The sequence below is a fragment of the Podarcis gaigeae genome (assembly GCF_964106915.1).
Source record: "Podarcis gaigeae genome assembly, chromosome: 8".
Taxonomy (NCBI): Eukaryota; Metazoa; Chordata; class Lepidosauria; order Squamata; family Lacertidae; genus Podarcis; species Podarcis gaigeae.
The window spans coordinates 64,570,850-64,585,572 of record NC_139684.1 but is presented as its reverse complement, the minus strand read 5'-3'; the positions used below and the strand labels follow the sequence as shown (position 1 = coordinate 64,585,572).

The window sequence follows — 14,723 nt, the reverse complement described above, 5'->3', positions numbered from 1 at the left end:
AAGCAATAGATGACCAAGATTTGATGGTAGAATATGGTTTCTCTCTTCTGCAGAGTATCAGGGCAGCTTTGTTGACTTCATCTTCTACTGGTTGGTTTCACAGCAGCAATAAATCTAAACTGACACCAAAATGTCCATACCTATAACATAGTAACTAACACAGTAACAAGTTCCACTAGAGTAGAGCAGGTGTTGATGTGTAATGAAGTTAGAGAATTTACCACATATAATCTGTAAATTTCAGGCATAATTCTATAGCCCAAGTAAAAATTTGATTTATATTCTGGTATGGTAGAGGGTGTCATTTTCAGAATTCCACATTATTATTTTTAATCCATCTCCAACAAGTCCCCCCTGCTGCAACTGGGTGCCCAAATGTTGTTGGCTTTAATAAATACATGGTCCTATTTTTTATTTCCAACGAGAACATGTGCTATGCATATTAAGTACCTTGCAGTGCTTCCAATAACTTAAACCCAAGCCATTTATGAAATGGGACCTTTGACTTACCGGCAAGCTAGAGGGTCTGGACTGAAGATTCAAATTCACATCATCTTGCCCTTTACTGGAAGCCATTGAGGCAGCCGATGATGCCTGGGACCCAAATGAGTCTTGTGATAACTCCTGAAATGCAAGAGATCAATCCAATGAACAAAAGATAAGAGATCTTGGAAATGGAAAAAGAATCCCTATTTTATCCTCACCCTGGCCCACAGCATTAGCCCTGTTCTATCAACACACACCGTTCCAATCAACTGCCCCATATGATGTCTCTAGTTGTCTCTAGTTTCAATGGTGTGGAGTCTGAATCATGAAAGGGGGGGGGGGTCGCAGAGCCAGGATCCCAGACCCCTTTGAATGCGGTGCAGCTGCTCCTTGTTTTCGTCAGGAGCAGGCTTCTCTCCCTCCTCTCTCTTCCTGTGAGACTAAAAAAACCCTACTCATAATGGGAGGGGAAGGCAGAACAGGGAAGAAGTCTAGGCCAGGATGATTGTGCCTGTCAGCTCCTGAAGGGCCCATTAACAGGCATGAGAAAGTCACATCCATTAATCTGCCACCTTTTGTCTCTAGCCCCACCCATCATTGGCATGCAGTTCCCTATGAGAGAATGTGGGCCTTGGGAGGGGAAAAAAGGTTACCCACCCCGATGTAGTCCCAAAGGATGGAGATGGAAATGAACACCCACCCACACAAGCCCCTTGCTGGATATCCCAGATGTGTAGGGGCTCTTGGGTAGCTGTTCCCCTCTCTTGTCTCTGGCAAAGAGATGGGGGTAATGCATAGGCTGGCAGCCCCCACAAGCACTCTGCCATTTCTTGTGCTTAGAAACCAAATAGGTGCTCAGACAGTTAGCTCCCCATTAGCCCTTCTCCCTCTCTCTGCCAATGAGGCAAATTTCAGGCACACATCTGCCCACATCTTTCTATGCCTATGGCCTTAAGCTGAAAGCATAGAGTCTTAAAGAAGACCACTGCCTCAGTAATGCATCACAGAGAAAAAAATGCTATGCTGAGGCATTACCCATGCCCAGTTCTGCCTATGTCTTCCAAGGTCAGCAGGCATGGTGCTACAGGAACTGCCATGACTTAAACAAGCTGCACACAGGGAAGGGGTTCAAAGCTCCTTAGGCTGCTATTTCATTTCCCTTCAATATAGTTTTACAGAGGCCAAAGAAAATACCCTCATTGCTGGTCTCAATCCCATCATTAATTACCTCTCCCCACTGTCCTTCATACTTGTTCCTGGCCTAAAAGTTGAGAAGGGAATTCTCTCTCCACTTTTAAGGTGCTTGGCACATGGATTCTAGCTTTGATCTATTCTCCATCCAGTTGCTTAAATGTACATTTTGTATTACCCTGTCCTATATTTGATAGCCACACTGTGATATATTAGTTAGTGTGTCAGACTAGCACTGGGGAGGTGATGGTTCAAATCTCCAAACCCCACCCTACCCCAACTTTGAAGATCATTGTGGCCTTGGGCCAGTCACTATCTCTCAGTCTAACCCGTTATCATGGGGTGAGGAAGAAAGAAGAGACACACACCTCCTTGACCTCTTTGGAGGAAAGGAAGGATGTAAAATGTAGCAGAAGTATCTAATTCAGGTCACTTATGTGCTGTGGCTTCCCACCTACTTGGCAACTCCCTGTTTTGCGGTCACAGACAGGCAAAAAAAGGACTTCCATTTCATGCGGCTCAATGTGGTGCCTTCCATAGTTCCAGTTACAGATAGGTAGCCGTGTTGGTCTGCCAACACGGCTACCTATCTGTAACTAGGCAAAAGAAGGTTCTTTTTATTGAACCTCCTGGTGGGCAGCTGTGGATGGCTAATGAGAACATTCAGCTTGCTGGGTCACAAGTGGTGCATGCCTGACCCAATTTGTATTTACAAGCCAACAACACTTTATGATTTTCCACACCTGAGTGGTCACTTGCTCCCGAACAGCGCTGCAATTATCCTTATTTCTTCCTTTAAAAGCATAAAGAACCTTACCCAAGGTGTAAAAGGCTACAGCACAACCAAATCAGTTAGTGTCACTGTGTAATTTTTCCAAGAGACACAACACTGCTTTGTGCTGGCACTTGCCATCCAAGAACAGGTCTGCAGCAGCACCTGGAAGAAGTCTTACCTGTGGAGGTGGGAAGCGCTGCTGAGAATATGCCGACTGCTGCTGCGACTGAGATTGAGGGTAAGATGCAGACTGTTGAGAAAGCGCCGAGGTAGCAGACTGCTGAGCTTGCTGCTGCTGGTAGGGTGACTGTGACTGCTGCTGGGAGTAGGGAGGCTGACTCTGTGGATGCTGCTGGGCAGCCGCTGACTGCTGAGGATACGGAGATGGAGACTGCTGATGTGGTGGCTGCGACTGCTGCTGGGAGTATGGGGGCTGGGAGGACTGGAGCTGCGGAGGCTGAGACTGAGTTTGCTGTTGCTGATAAGAAGGCTGGGCGTGAGGGGTCTGAGATGGCGGCTGTTGGGCATAAGAAGGCTGCTGCTGCTGCTGGGGATGAGGACTCTGCTGGTTGTAATAGGGAGTCTGGCTCTGCTGCCCATATCCACTAGGTCCCTGCTGTCCGTAAGGAGGGATCTATGCAAGGAAGAAAGAGAAAATGTAGGTGGAGACAGGGGCGTAGGAAGGGGGGGGCGCCCTGGGTGCCATCATGGAGGGGGGTGACAAATTATCAAGGAACAATTACTGCCCTACTAGGGTGGTTCATAAAAAACTTTTTTTGAAAATGCCTACTCCAAAGGTCTTAACTTACTACGCTAGGGATTATATAGTTATATATGAAATTTCAGGCATGTCAGTTAACATCTTGACCCTCCTCCACAAAAATAGCTGTTTACTTGGCCGTTCTCCTATGTCGTGAAGGCTGAAATTTCAATTTAGTGGAGCAGGGTCAAGATATTAACTGATATGCATGAAATTTCAGATATAGCTATATAACCCCTAGTTTAGTAAGGTAAGACCTTTGGATCAGGCATTTTCAAAAAAAGTTTTTTTATGAACTGCCCTCCCCTCCCCTGGGCTTCCCGGGTCCTGGAAAGTCAGGCTATAGAACAACAGTTTTAACAATACCTTGAAGACAAGTAAATATTTTTTTTGGGGGGGGTCCCCAGAGCCCTAGTGCCACCATCTCAAAGAGGATAAAATGGGCGGACTTTGGTACTCTTTTGTCCTGCCCTCCCCCAATGTCTTTCTCTCTATCTGAGCTGGCTCCCTGCCTGTTACGTTACCTGCGGGGAAACCTGTGTGGAGTTCCTCTCTGTGTAAAGTCTTCAAGCTGTTCCTGCACGCGCCTGACAAATCTGCCCCATTGTCAAAATTTATCTTTCCCCCCACCTCCAGTCTCCGTTGCTGTGTGTCCTGGCTAAGGGGAAAAACAGAAGACGGATGGCCATCGGACAGGGATGGTCTAGTTGAGATTCCTGCATTGCCCCAGGAGTTTGGCTAGATGACCCTCAGGGTCCCTTCCAACTCTACAATTCTCTGGTGCAGGCTTGTGCAGAGTTTAAGGTACAAGTTGGATGCAAGGGGTGCATAGGACTGCAGCCCATCTTATGCATCATCAGCTCGGGAATGTCCCACTAATCATGATGAGACTAGATTGCTGCTGTGTAGTCCTGTTTTTTAAATAAATGTTTTCCTTTTTAGATAATACAGAGCATGGTGAAATCACAATAAATAAAACCTCCCCTTCAGTAGTTTCAAGCACTACTACAGGTTCCATATAATATCTGTACTGCATTGTTTACTGTGACAGCACCTGCACTTTGGAACTCCCCGCATATTGCAATAAAGCACGTGCCTTTGCTAGACTCTTTTTGGGCACCTGCTAAAAGCATTCTTCTTTAGGCAAGCATACCTAGATGCTTAGGAAGTTGAAGTAATTTTAAGCTTAATATTTTAGCTTTTGTGTATTCTAAAGTAGGATTGTTAATGTTTCTTGATTTTACTGCTGTGTTTTTTGTTTTGTTTTTTGGTAAACCACTTTGCAGGGTTTTTAAAATACATTTTATTAAATAAATAAACAATAAATATAAATAAAATAACACAAGCCTAAACACAATCCACCCTATAGATTTAAGTATTTGTCCACAGTTACCTGTTATCAGAGGCCCAGAATCCACATTCCTTTGTAAGAAAATATGAAATAATGTAAAACCATTTTTGGAGGCAAAAAATAAAAAATGGGGGGGGGGGTGACAAGAAATTTCCCACACCGGGTACCACCTGACCTTCCTATGCCTCTGGGTGGAGATCCAAAAAAAAGTGCAAAGATGCAGCCAGAAAATCTAATGCTACCCAGAAGGTTTAGGATTCTGTAAAGAACCTCTTTGCTGCTGCAGCTGGTTAAAGTATACTCAACAATAAATAACACACACTTTTTTGCTTATCTTGTGGCAACACTTCATCACACAAGAACTTCAGGCATTCTTGCCCATTACACTGGTATTTGGCCACTACACACAAACAGTAATTCTATGCATTTCAGATTTTTAACATCAATCCGCAATTCACTTCTCCTTACCTGCTGTGCATAAGAGACGGTGCCCATTGCAGTTTGTGTCCTGCTTAGAGTTCCCATTGGGTATCTCTGGGGAGTCTGAGGCCCGTACGGCTGTCCTGGATATCCGTGGCCCTGCTGTTGCCCTGACTGAGGTCCCTGCTGTTGTGAGTATGGGTTGTTTCCTCCATAAGGCTGAGGTCTCATCTTCCCCATCTGATCCATTGGGCTGGATGGCTAGGAAAGAAAATTGTAAGATTTGTTTTAAATAGCAATTTGATATTTTGTAACTATATAAATGTTACAGTCTTACTCATGAAAGGCAGACTCATCAGTAAAAAACAACAACATACAGACAAGGCAAAAGTCATACATTTCACTTAAAGTTGCCAACATATAAAATTATCCATGAAGAAAATGAAAATTCTCAGTCAACTAAGGCATAGGCATCATATTGTAGGTCACTACACAGTCCAAGGAAACTTCACCCCTCTAGAGTAAGTCACCTATTCCAAAATTTTATAGATGTTATTAGCATTAAATACCAGTAGACAAGTGGCTACAAGTTAAACAAACAGCTTTTAGGAGAACAGATTAACACTCATTACTTTCCTCACATTTGAGTTCAAATATAGTTAATATGATGCCAAGTAGTTTGACAAAAAACAAAGCTTCAATTTCCAAAGCACCCAAAATGCCATATTTTGTGTCATTATAAGTGTATTGATATTCTTTTCTTGAGGCAGACATGCGTCTACTTTCTGAGTGTTAACCATGTTTATCTTGACTAAAAAAAGTGAGACGACCTCTGCCAACACTCTCTTGTTTTTGTTCTGCCTGAAAAAGCAGTATGTAATATTGAAATCCATATACACCAGCAAGTTCTGGTTTGAAAGGGCCAAGGGTCTGAAAGACCCCCAAATAGTAAAAGGTTTGGGTTTGTAATCACAGTAATAAAACATGGTGATCTTTCATTACAGCCCACCGTTTTGTACCAGTTACCCTATTCTCAAAAATTCCACTTAAACTTTGAATTGGGTATTTATCAGTGAATGTTGATGTGAGGAACAGCTGCCAGAGTTGAATACAGGGAATGATATTATACAAGAGACAGAAGCTGTTACTGGCAGGAAAAAAAGTGATACTGGCTCATTTGCAAGAATACATCAGGATAAATAAGGAAATACCAAACCCTGACTGAAAAGCGCTGGAGATTCTCTTCTGGACTGACACAGGGGAAATCCTTTCAAAAGGAAACCACAGGAATAGATTATCATGATTGCACTTCAAAAGCTGAAGGTCCTTCCACAGACATACATAACAGAGAAAGCGCTACTCCTTGATCATTGAAACCCCAACCCCCTGCTTGCAACTCACCTACATTCAAAGAAATGAGAAGCAATCTCAAAATTGCCAATTCCATAGCACTTTTCCCCAAACCCACATCTGTACAAAGTGAGAAGCCTGATCACCACACAGATATTTACAGTTACTCTCCTTGCACTTTTATTTTGAATGGACAATTAGCAATACAACAGACTTCAATAGCTACTGGCCTAATTGGTCCCAATTCAGAATTCTCACCTCCAAACAGCAGCAGTATCAAATACAATAGCTTTCCTACAAGGGTATTACTAAAGCAGTACTGGAGAGAATGTAATTAACCTATGAAATGCCACTTTGCTCTCAGGTACAAAAGGGTCTAAATACTTTAGAAGCAAAATTAACACCTTTCCCCAATAATGCACTCGAAAAACATGTAAACGGAGCAGGAGCAGTGTACTGCAAGTTATTTCTGTGTGAAGAGCAACTCTTCCCCAAAATTTCTTAGTCCAACTTTATGACAATTAAACATACATGAGGTAACTGGAAATCTGATTTAAAACCACACAGCATATTCGTTCCCCATTTGCGGTGACCTGCTCATACACAAATACCACTATGCATAGGACTGAAATCTTTTGAAACATGTGTTAGCAGTGACAGGCAAAGAGCTTAAAGATTCTGTTCTTTGGACCTCTTTGAGCAAGACCCACACCTTCGCAATTCCCACCTCTCTCACCACCTACCTAGACCAGGGCTCCCCAAACTTTTTAAACAGGGGGCCAGTTCACTGTCCCTCAGACATTGTTGGGGGCTAGACTAAAGAGGTGCCAGAAACATGCTCTTTTTCATGTTTTTTTTTTAAAAAAACCTTTTTTCAAAATAATAGCCAGGATAGACACACAACAAGTGCTATCAGTAATAATATAATTTACCTATACCTCACCTTTATACTTCATTTCTTCTGGGTTATTTTTGACCACTATTTACATGGAGATTCCCTTGTACAATAAACTGTTGTGATTGAGACTTCTCTTCTTTGCTAATTCTATCTGCATTTGTTGCCTGTGTTTTTGGTGCTTCCCTAACTTTTAAGGCTGCCAAAGCCACCGCATGAGACCCGTGTGCACAACAGGCCGCGAGGCACTGCTCCTGCATGGAGCCGGCCTGAGGGGAAGGGAGGAAGGTAAGGGCTGGCATGGAAGGGGTTCCTTCACCACCGTCCAACCCTCTGGTGGCTTAAAGAGCAGCATGCCATTATCAAGCAGCCAGAGCCGGTGGTAGCAACCATGTTACCAGGGCTTTGTTACACACGCACACTTTTACCTCAGGGCTCTTCTCGATTGGCCACTTCCAAGCCTTGGGCCTTGTGGGCAGGCCAGGTTCAGGACCCTGGTGGGCCGGATCTGGCCCTCAGACCGTAGTATGAGGGCCCCTGGCCTAGACCCAAGGATAGTCAGTTGCTTCCTGGCTAAATGAAATATGTTTCAGCCACAGAACTAACAATGCTGTCAACTTTTCAGGGATCAGAAAACAATTGTTTCCTGGATAAAGAAAGCTTGCTATGACAGTGCCATAAATCTAGTTTCTGATAGCAAAAGAAAGCAGGGAGGCCCTTTTGTTCAAGGTTATTATAAAATTTCATGTCCTCACTGTTTACAATTTCCCCCATCATGTATCTATATACCTGAAATTCAGGGTAATTTACTTTTGTGCATTTGATGAATCGAAGAATTTTAGAGTTGAAAGGGATCCCAAGGGCAATGTAGTCCAACCCACTGTAATGCAGGAATTACAGCTAAAGAATCATTGACGGATGTATTCCAACCTCATTTAAAAACCTCTGATGGAGAGTCCACACCTTCCAGGATAGTCCATTTCACGGTCAAACAGCTCTTACTGTGAGAAAGTTCTTCCTAATGTTTAATCAGAATCACCTTTGTTGCATTTGAATCAACTGCTTCAGGTTCTACTCTCGGAAGTCCACAAAATCTTATGCCATAATAAATTTGTTGAGTCTTTTAAGGTGTACAAGACCCTTCTTCGTTCTTGCTACAAGAGCGTAACACAGCTATCCCTCTGGAAATTGTTACAAGGTTATCATAGTTAATTGTAGAAATGAAGGCAAAAGACAAAGGACTTTTTAAAAAGACTGTATATGTGCTGAGCAGAAGTAGAAATCAGATTCCTTGGATTATGGGGAAAATGAAAACCCCACCTTAGGTCTGGAATTCATTCCTGACCAGATTTGTCATCTGATTTATTATAATAATAATAAAAAAGTCTTGCTGGCTCTTTAACGGAGAGAAGCCCTAATTGATTCCCACAGTAATTAACCTGCATTTTACCTCAGAGTGTGCTAGTTAAGGAAGTCAGCACAGCTATTTATAACTCATCTCAAATTGAGGGCAGACTGCCTAAAATCTAACACATCCCAGCTGTACTCCTGTTTGAACTGGGGCCAAGGGAATTTTTTAAAGCAATCTTGGCACTGAATGAATGACACCAACACTATGAGAGCACGAGTGGTTGTGTTGTGGTGACGTAGCAGCGGAGGTGGAATGGGAAGGGGGGCAGTGTACTGTAATCCCTCTCCAGAGTGCTCTTAGTTCATAGGCCCCAACCCTCTTCTCTGTACAGTAAAGCCAGGAACCACCCACTGAGAGCTAAACACAGGAAATGTGTTTTCCTCAAATGTCTTGAAGTGAGAAGCACATGGCTAATCTGCATAAAAGCAAAGCCACACCACCCCCGCCAGGAAGGTTAGCGCTGGCTCATAATCTCTGACCAGGAGGCTGGCTGCTGGAGAGAACTTGGACCTGTGCCTGATAACCCAGAAAGAGTGGAGAGAACAGATGGGTAAGGACCCCAGCAGCAACAGCAACGGGTCATGTGACTCTCCACATGGCCTTGAAAGCACAAACTATTGTTTGGCCAAAGGGGCTGCTGTACAAAAGACAGCAAAAATGCTTCCTATGCAGTTCAAGGAGAAGCAGCAGCTGCTCCAGTGGCGGCTTCTATTGGACCCTGCCACACTCAAGCTAGCTAGCAGAGAGGACAGAGACCACTGAACCCCTGGGACTTGGAAGCCACCAAACAGACGAAAGCTCTCACCAACAAAACACATATTTAATGCAGCTGGGCAAATGCACAGATGCAGCCTCCATCAGCTCCCCACAGCTGAACGCAGATGGGATCACGGGCCAAAGAAAGAAATTAGTTTTCTGTTCCATGTTAGGCGGGGGGGGGGGGGGTGTTGTCTTCCCTGTGCTGTAAACACCACACTATTTCAAGTCAACAAAGACACTCTCCTGAGATGCGGAGAACTGACCAGGCAAAGTTTTAGGTACACATTGCTGAGTTTAAATATGAAAACAGCTTTAATCAGGGGAGTTATTGTTTCAGCAAAGGGCTACTAGCTCTTTGTTTTTAGGAGCAATTTCATAGTTTCAGCATTAGCTGAAATGTTGGTGGCATTCAGATGTTCAGTGGTACCTCGGTTTTCGAACGTAATCAGTTCCAGAAGACCATTTGGCTTCTGAAACATTTGAAAATTGAGGCACAAAGGACCGTCTGCAATTTCCATTGAGGAAATCGGAAACATGCAGCGGAAGCCATTCGACTTCCGAGGTGCATTCGAAAATGGAAGCACTTACCTCTGGGTTTTCGGCACTGAAAACCAAAACATTTGGCTTCTGAGACGCTCAAAACCGAGGTACCTCTGTAACACTTTTAGAATATGCTACAGCAAGCCTTAGGCCTGCATGCTCCCCCTTCCCTGATTTTTTCTTCAGCATGGCCATGATATCAGAAGCTTCTACAGTGGTACCTCGGGTTAAGAACTTAATTTGTTCTGGAGGTCTGTTCTTAACCTGAAACTGTTCTTAACCTGAGGTACCACTTTACCTAATGGGGCCTCCCACTGCAGCACGATTTCTGTTCTCATCCTGAAGCAAAGTTCTTAACCCGAGGCACTATTTCTGGGTTAGCAGAGTCTGTAACCTGAGGTACCAGTGTACTTTCCTTTCAGATTAACCATTGTTTAGTGTTACAACCCTAATCACGAGTTTATGAAGCTTCTTTGTTTCAACAAGACGTAGTTAAGATTAACTACAGATTAAGCTTCCAAACTTCTCTTCTGATCACACTGAAGGGGGGGGGTGCAGGAGAAAGCACAAACCTAAGTCTCATGCTGACTCACCCGTCTAAACACTAGTCTATGGTATATCACTATATCCGAGTGAGTTCATGAAGAGTCATGCTTCTAGGAAAGGCACATGTATTTCTGCTTGGCTCTAAAACCCCTCTCACTTAGCTGCAACAAATATAGTACTGAGTAGCAAGGGGCTGTATCAGCTTAGGTAAAGGTAAAGGCACCCCTGACCATTAGGTCCAGTCGTGGCCGACTCTGGGGTTGCAGCACTCATCTCGCTTTATTGGCCGAGGGATTCTGGGTCATGTGGCCAGCATGACTAAGCCACTTCTGGCAAACCAGAGCAGCACACAGAAACACTGCCAGAGCGGTACCTATTTATCTATTTGCACTTTGACGTGCTTTCGAACTGCTAGGTTGGCAGGAGCAGAGTCCGAGCAACGGGAGCTGCCCCTGTCACGCCGACCTTCTGATCGGCAAGTCCTAGGCTCTGTGGTTTAACCCACAGCGCCTTAACCCTTGCTAAAGGCACTACTTGCTAAAGGTACTAAAGGTATCTCTAGTTAAATCAAGTTGTTCCCCAACAATTCTTTATATTGCTCGGTGAGATCAGGAACTGCTTATTTGGAATTTCCCAAAGAGGACCATATACATGCAGGAAGAACCAATGTTAGAAACTGGGATAGAAAAGCTGGGAGCCAAAACAGAATGTTTAGTTGCTGGGGGGGGGGGTAGGCAACACTTTTTATTTATTCTTTTTATAAGCATGAATTAATATACAGTTCACCTAAGTGACACATTTTATTTTGGTGTTTACAATAAAATATTGGTACCATACTTCACTTTTCAAAACACTTTCTTTATTGCTAACTCCTTAACACATAGTCTATCCTTAAGATATATGTTGATGCTTCCCATCACATACATTTCAGTAATCCTTGAGTGTCAGCCAGGCACAAAAAATGGCACCCAGACTTTTTGAGGTGCTCTCAAATGGTGAGTCTTTAGGCACAAAATGAGCCTGGGGCTATGCTAATTTCGAGCCCTGGGAAGAACACATCAAATTCCAATGTAGAGACAATACATCCTTTAAAAAATATTTTCCCATAGCAGAATCCTCAAGCGGAAGATCCCTCCAGAGTCTGGCAGACACAAGTCAGATGTTGGGTCAAGGTAACCTCTTAAGATTCATGGCTGAGGTTTCAAACCAGGTCTAACACACTCCTCCTTCAATCCACTTCTAGCCACTCTGAAGACTGGAGAAGGGACCCACATAAGAATATTTGGGGGGGGGGGAGGCATGGCTTTGTTTTTTGCAGTCTTCAGATGACGACTAGACCATATGGAAAATGAACAAGATTTCACCTGGATTGATACTCAGGGTGTGATGACAGTACGGGGGGAAGGGGGCCACCGGAGGAATCTACAGTACATCCAATTTATCCAAGAAAGTAACTTAATTAAAATGTTATAGAAGATGTCATTAGTGTCTTGTGCAGCCTACACTGCAGCTTTTTAAAATTGTTGTTAGTACAGAATCAGGAAATTGTAGTTATTCCAGATTAATATGCCCAAAATACAAAGCTATGGGTTTGGGGTACTCCTTTTATTTGATGCTCTTTTTGAATGATTCATTGCCTCCATTTTCAAAAGGCCAAAAAAGACACTTGAAATAACCCACAGGAATTAAAACAGCAGCAAAAAAAGTGGGAAAACACCACATTATGCTTTTTGAATTTTATTGTGCTGACAATATACACAATTCATTTTCAGCTTTCTGAACTTGTAAAAAAAAAGGGTGCCTAGACATTCCCTTGCGGAGGCAGTAACTAGGTTCTAGGTTTCTGGGGCCATTTGGTGAATAGCTTTTATTTCTGGGTTTCTAACGCTGCTTTCCACATGGCTGCTTAGCATGTATGTCTTTATATGTATGAACCTGTAGCCAATTGGTTCCTGTGGTAATTGGAAGCCCTAACACTTTAGACCCACCCAAATCCCATCTTCGGGTTAATCTCACAACTATAAGTATTTTCAAGTTTTCGTGTTTGTCACAAAGCCTTAAGTTGTGTCCACCCAGCACCGCCTATATGTGAAAGACTAACCACAGCTCGCAAGTATTAATTGGCAACATTGCTAGTATTGCACTGCATTGGCAGACTTTGGGCTTTCAAATTTCAGCAGCGCCCTGTGCAATGCCAAATTCTGGCACCCCCATACCTCTCACCTTCTGTTCTAAGGCATTGTTGTGGGGGGGCCTGTAGCAGCCTTTTGGCTCAGTGCAGGTGAACCAGTCATGCTCCCCTAAATCTGCCTATGTGCACTGCACCTATGAGAACATAGGAAGGATCTGTTGGATCAAGCCAGCGGCCCACCAAGTCCAGTATTCTGTTCTCAGAGGAGTCAACCAGTTAAATATGAGAAGCTCACAAGCAGGACTTGAGCACAACAGCACTCTCCCTTCCTGTGGCTTCCAGCAACAGGTATTCAAAGCATACAAACTCCAAAAGTGGAAGTAGCTACAAGCAACTCTTGCCAAGGTGGGCACTTGTAAAATTGTATAACTTCCAAGCCATGCTACCAGTACCACTTGTCTATAGCAGCGCTTGTAGGACAAATAGGCAAGACTAGGTAGAATTAACTGAGTGTAAGCTTATTGGGGGAGACCTCTCTTTTGTTACTGTGAAAAGCACCACACACATTAACTAGGCATATAATACTTGGCCATGCTCAGTAGGCATTCCCTTCAAACAAACTGAGCCAAGCCATGCCAGCCACAGTTCTATTTATTGTATGCGGGAATACAGCTTCACACAACTATGAAATGCGGGTGGGATTTCTCCAGATAGTAGCACTGGAAAGTAGACAATGATTCCACTGTATTTCTCAATCAGGGATGGATCTGCCTATTTCCATCCCATGTCACTTTCACAGTTGATCACCACTAATTCCACTTTGCCTGTTTCTATATCATTTTTAAAAATAATAATAATAACCCACATTTATATTTGTTTTGATTGTATCTGTACTTCAAAATATGCATTGGGCAGAGAATGGTGTCACAATATTTGAAGTTGTGTAAAATTCAGTGGGCAGCTAGGTAAATCTACACATTGATCCAGCATCTCTACTGTCAGAAGCAGCACGAGTTCTTTGAAGGATTAATAGAAGTGACAGTATAATATCTAAATATTGGGTGACAGGAAGAAAAGAACAAGAACCAAATATACTTCAGATACAGTATAGGTTAGAAATATGAAGAGGTCATAAATACCAGTGCTATTTTCACACCAAACTGCAATTTTAAAGGTCTTAATTAAGTTTTATTTTAAAATGCATTTCTCCTCCCTCATACACAAGATAATGCCTCTTCTAAGATTCTGCATATCGCATGTGGTTAGGTACCAGCATTAGAAAACTCAGTTTAAAATAAATTTACTAATTAAACAGAGGTAGCCTTTAAAAAAATGAATTTTTTTTCATCTAACCAGTTAACTGATTAAAATAAACTGAAATGAATTAAGTAATAATGAATTAACATCAGCTAGATCACTCTGGTATCTGACACATTTTTCCTTTACTAATGTTGTACATTTCAAGAGGACTAAAGACACAGAATTATGATTGCCACTATTGATAAAAGGAGATACTGGATGTGAATAGCCTCTCGTACAGGAACTAGTACCAGAAGCATCACACAAATGTGTCTTGATTGTGATAATGGCTCCCCTCCCCACCCCCCACTTGTGGTATGAGGCTTTCCCATAAACTGCAGTAGCTGTAATTGCTGCTGTCATGCCTGAATAACACAAACTACCAACGTTGTTGTTAATGTGTACACACACACACACACACACACACACACACACACACACACACTGTAAGGAATGAAAGTTAACAGAAAACCATTTCTGAGCTATAGCCTATCCAACCAGAAGTTTGTTGATAATATACGTAGAGTCCTTTTGCAAGTCCTTCCTGTCTAATGAATAAGTCTGGGATAGCTGTCTAGACACACAATAAAAGATGATTAACAGAAAAGGCATTTCACATGGCTATAACTGAACTTCATAAGACCATAATGAAATACAGAAGTATGGTAGTTCAACCAGTCTACTTTGCAGCCCAAGCAGCATAACAATTCACTTAAGTTGTATGAAGCCCCTCCTGTTCCAAGTTGATCCACCTCAACATCTAGTTGTGTTATGTTTCCTATCAGGCGATATCCAACAACAGCCATACA

General features: G+C 42.9%; 1 protein-coding gene across 5 annotated transcripts in view; it reads right to left on the bottom strand.

Moving 5' to 3' along the window:
* The window catches only part of ARID1A (AT-rich interaction domain 1A), a 130,740-nt gene that overhangs the window by 54,670 nt on the left and 61,347 nt on the right, over nucleotides 1-14,723 (bottom strand). For all 5 annotated transcript variants that reach the window (XM_083750602.1, XM_083750601.1, XM_083750599.1 and 2 more), the window contains 3 exons: nucleotides 5,032-5,244; nucleotides 2,631-3,086; nucleotides 511-624 (listed from right to left, as the gene is read on the bottom strand). In XM_083750602.1, the coding sequence (XP_083606728.1) occupies nucleotides 511-624; nucleotides 2,631-3,086; nucleotides 5,032-5,232 (771 nt within the window). In that variant the 5' untranslated portion in view covers nucleotides 5,233-5,244. The remainder of the gene's footprint in view (nucleotides 1-510; nucleotides 625-2,630; nucleotides 3,087-5,031; nucleotides 5,245-14,723) is intronic.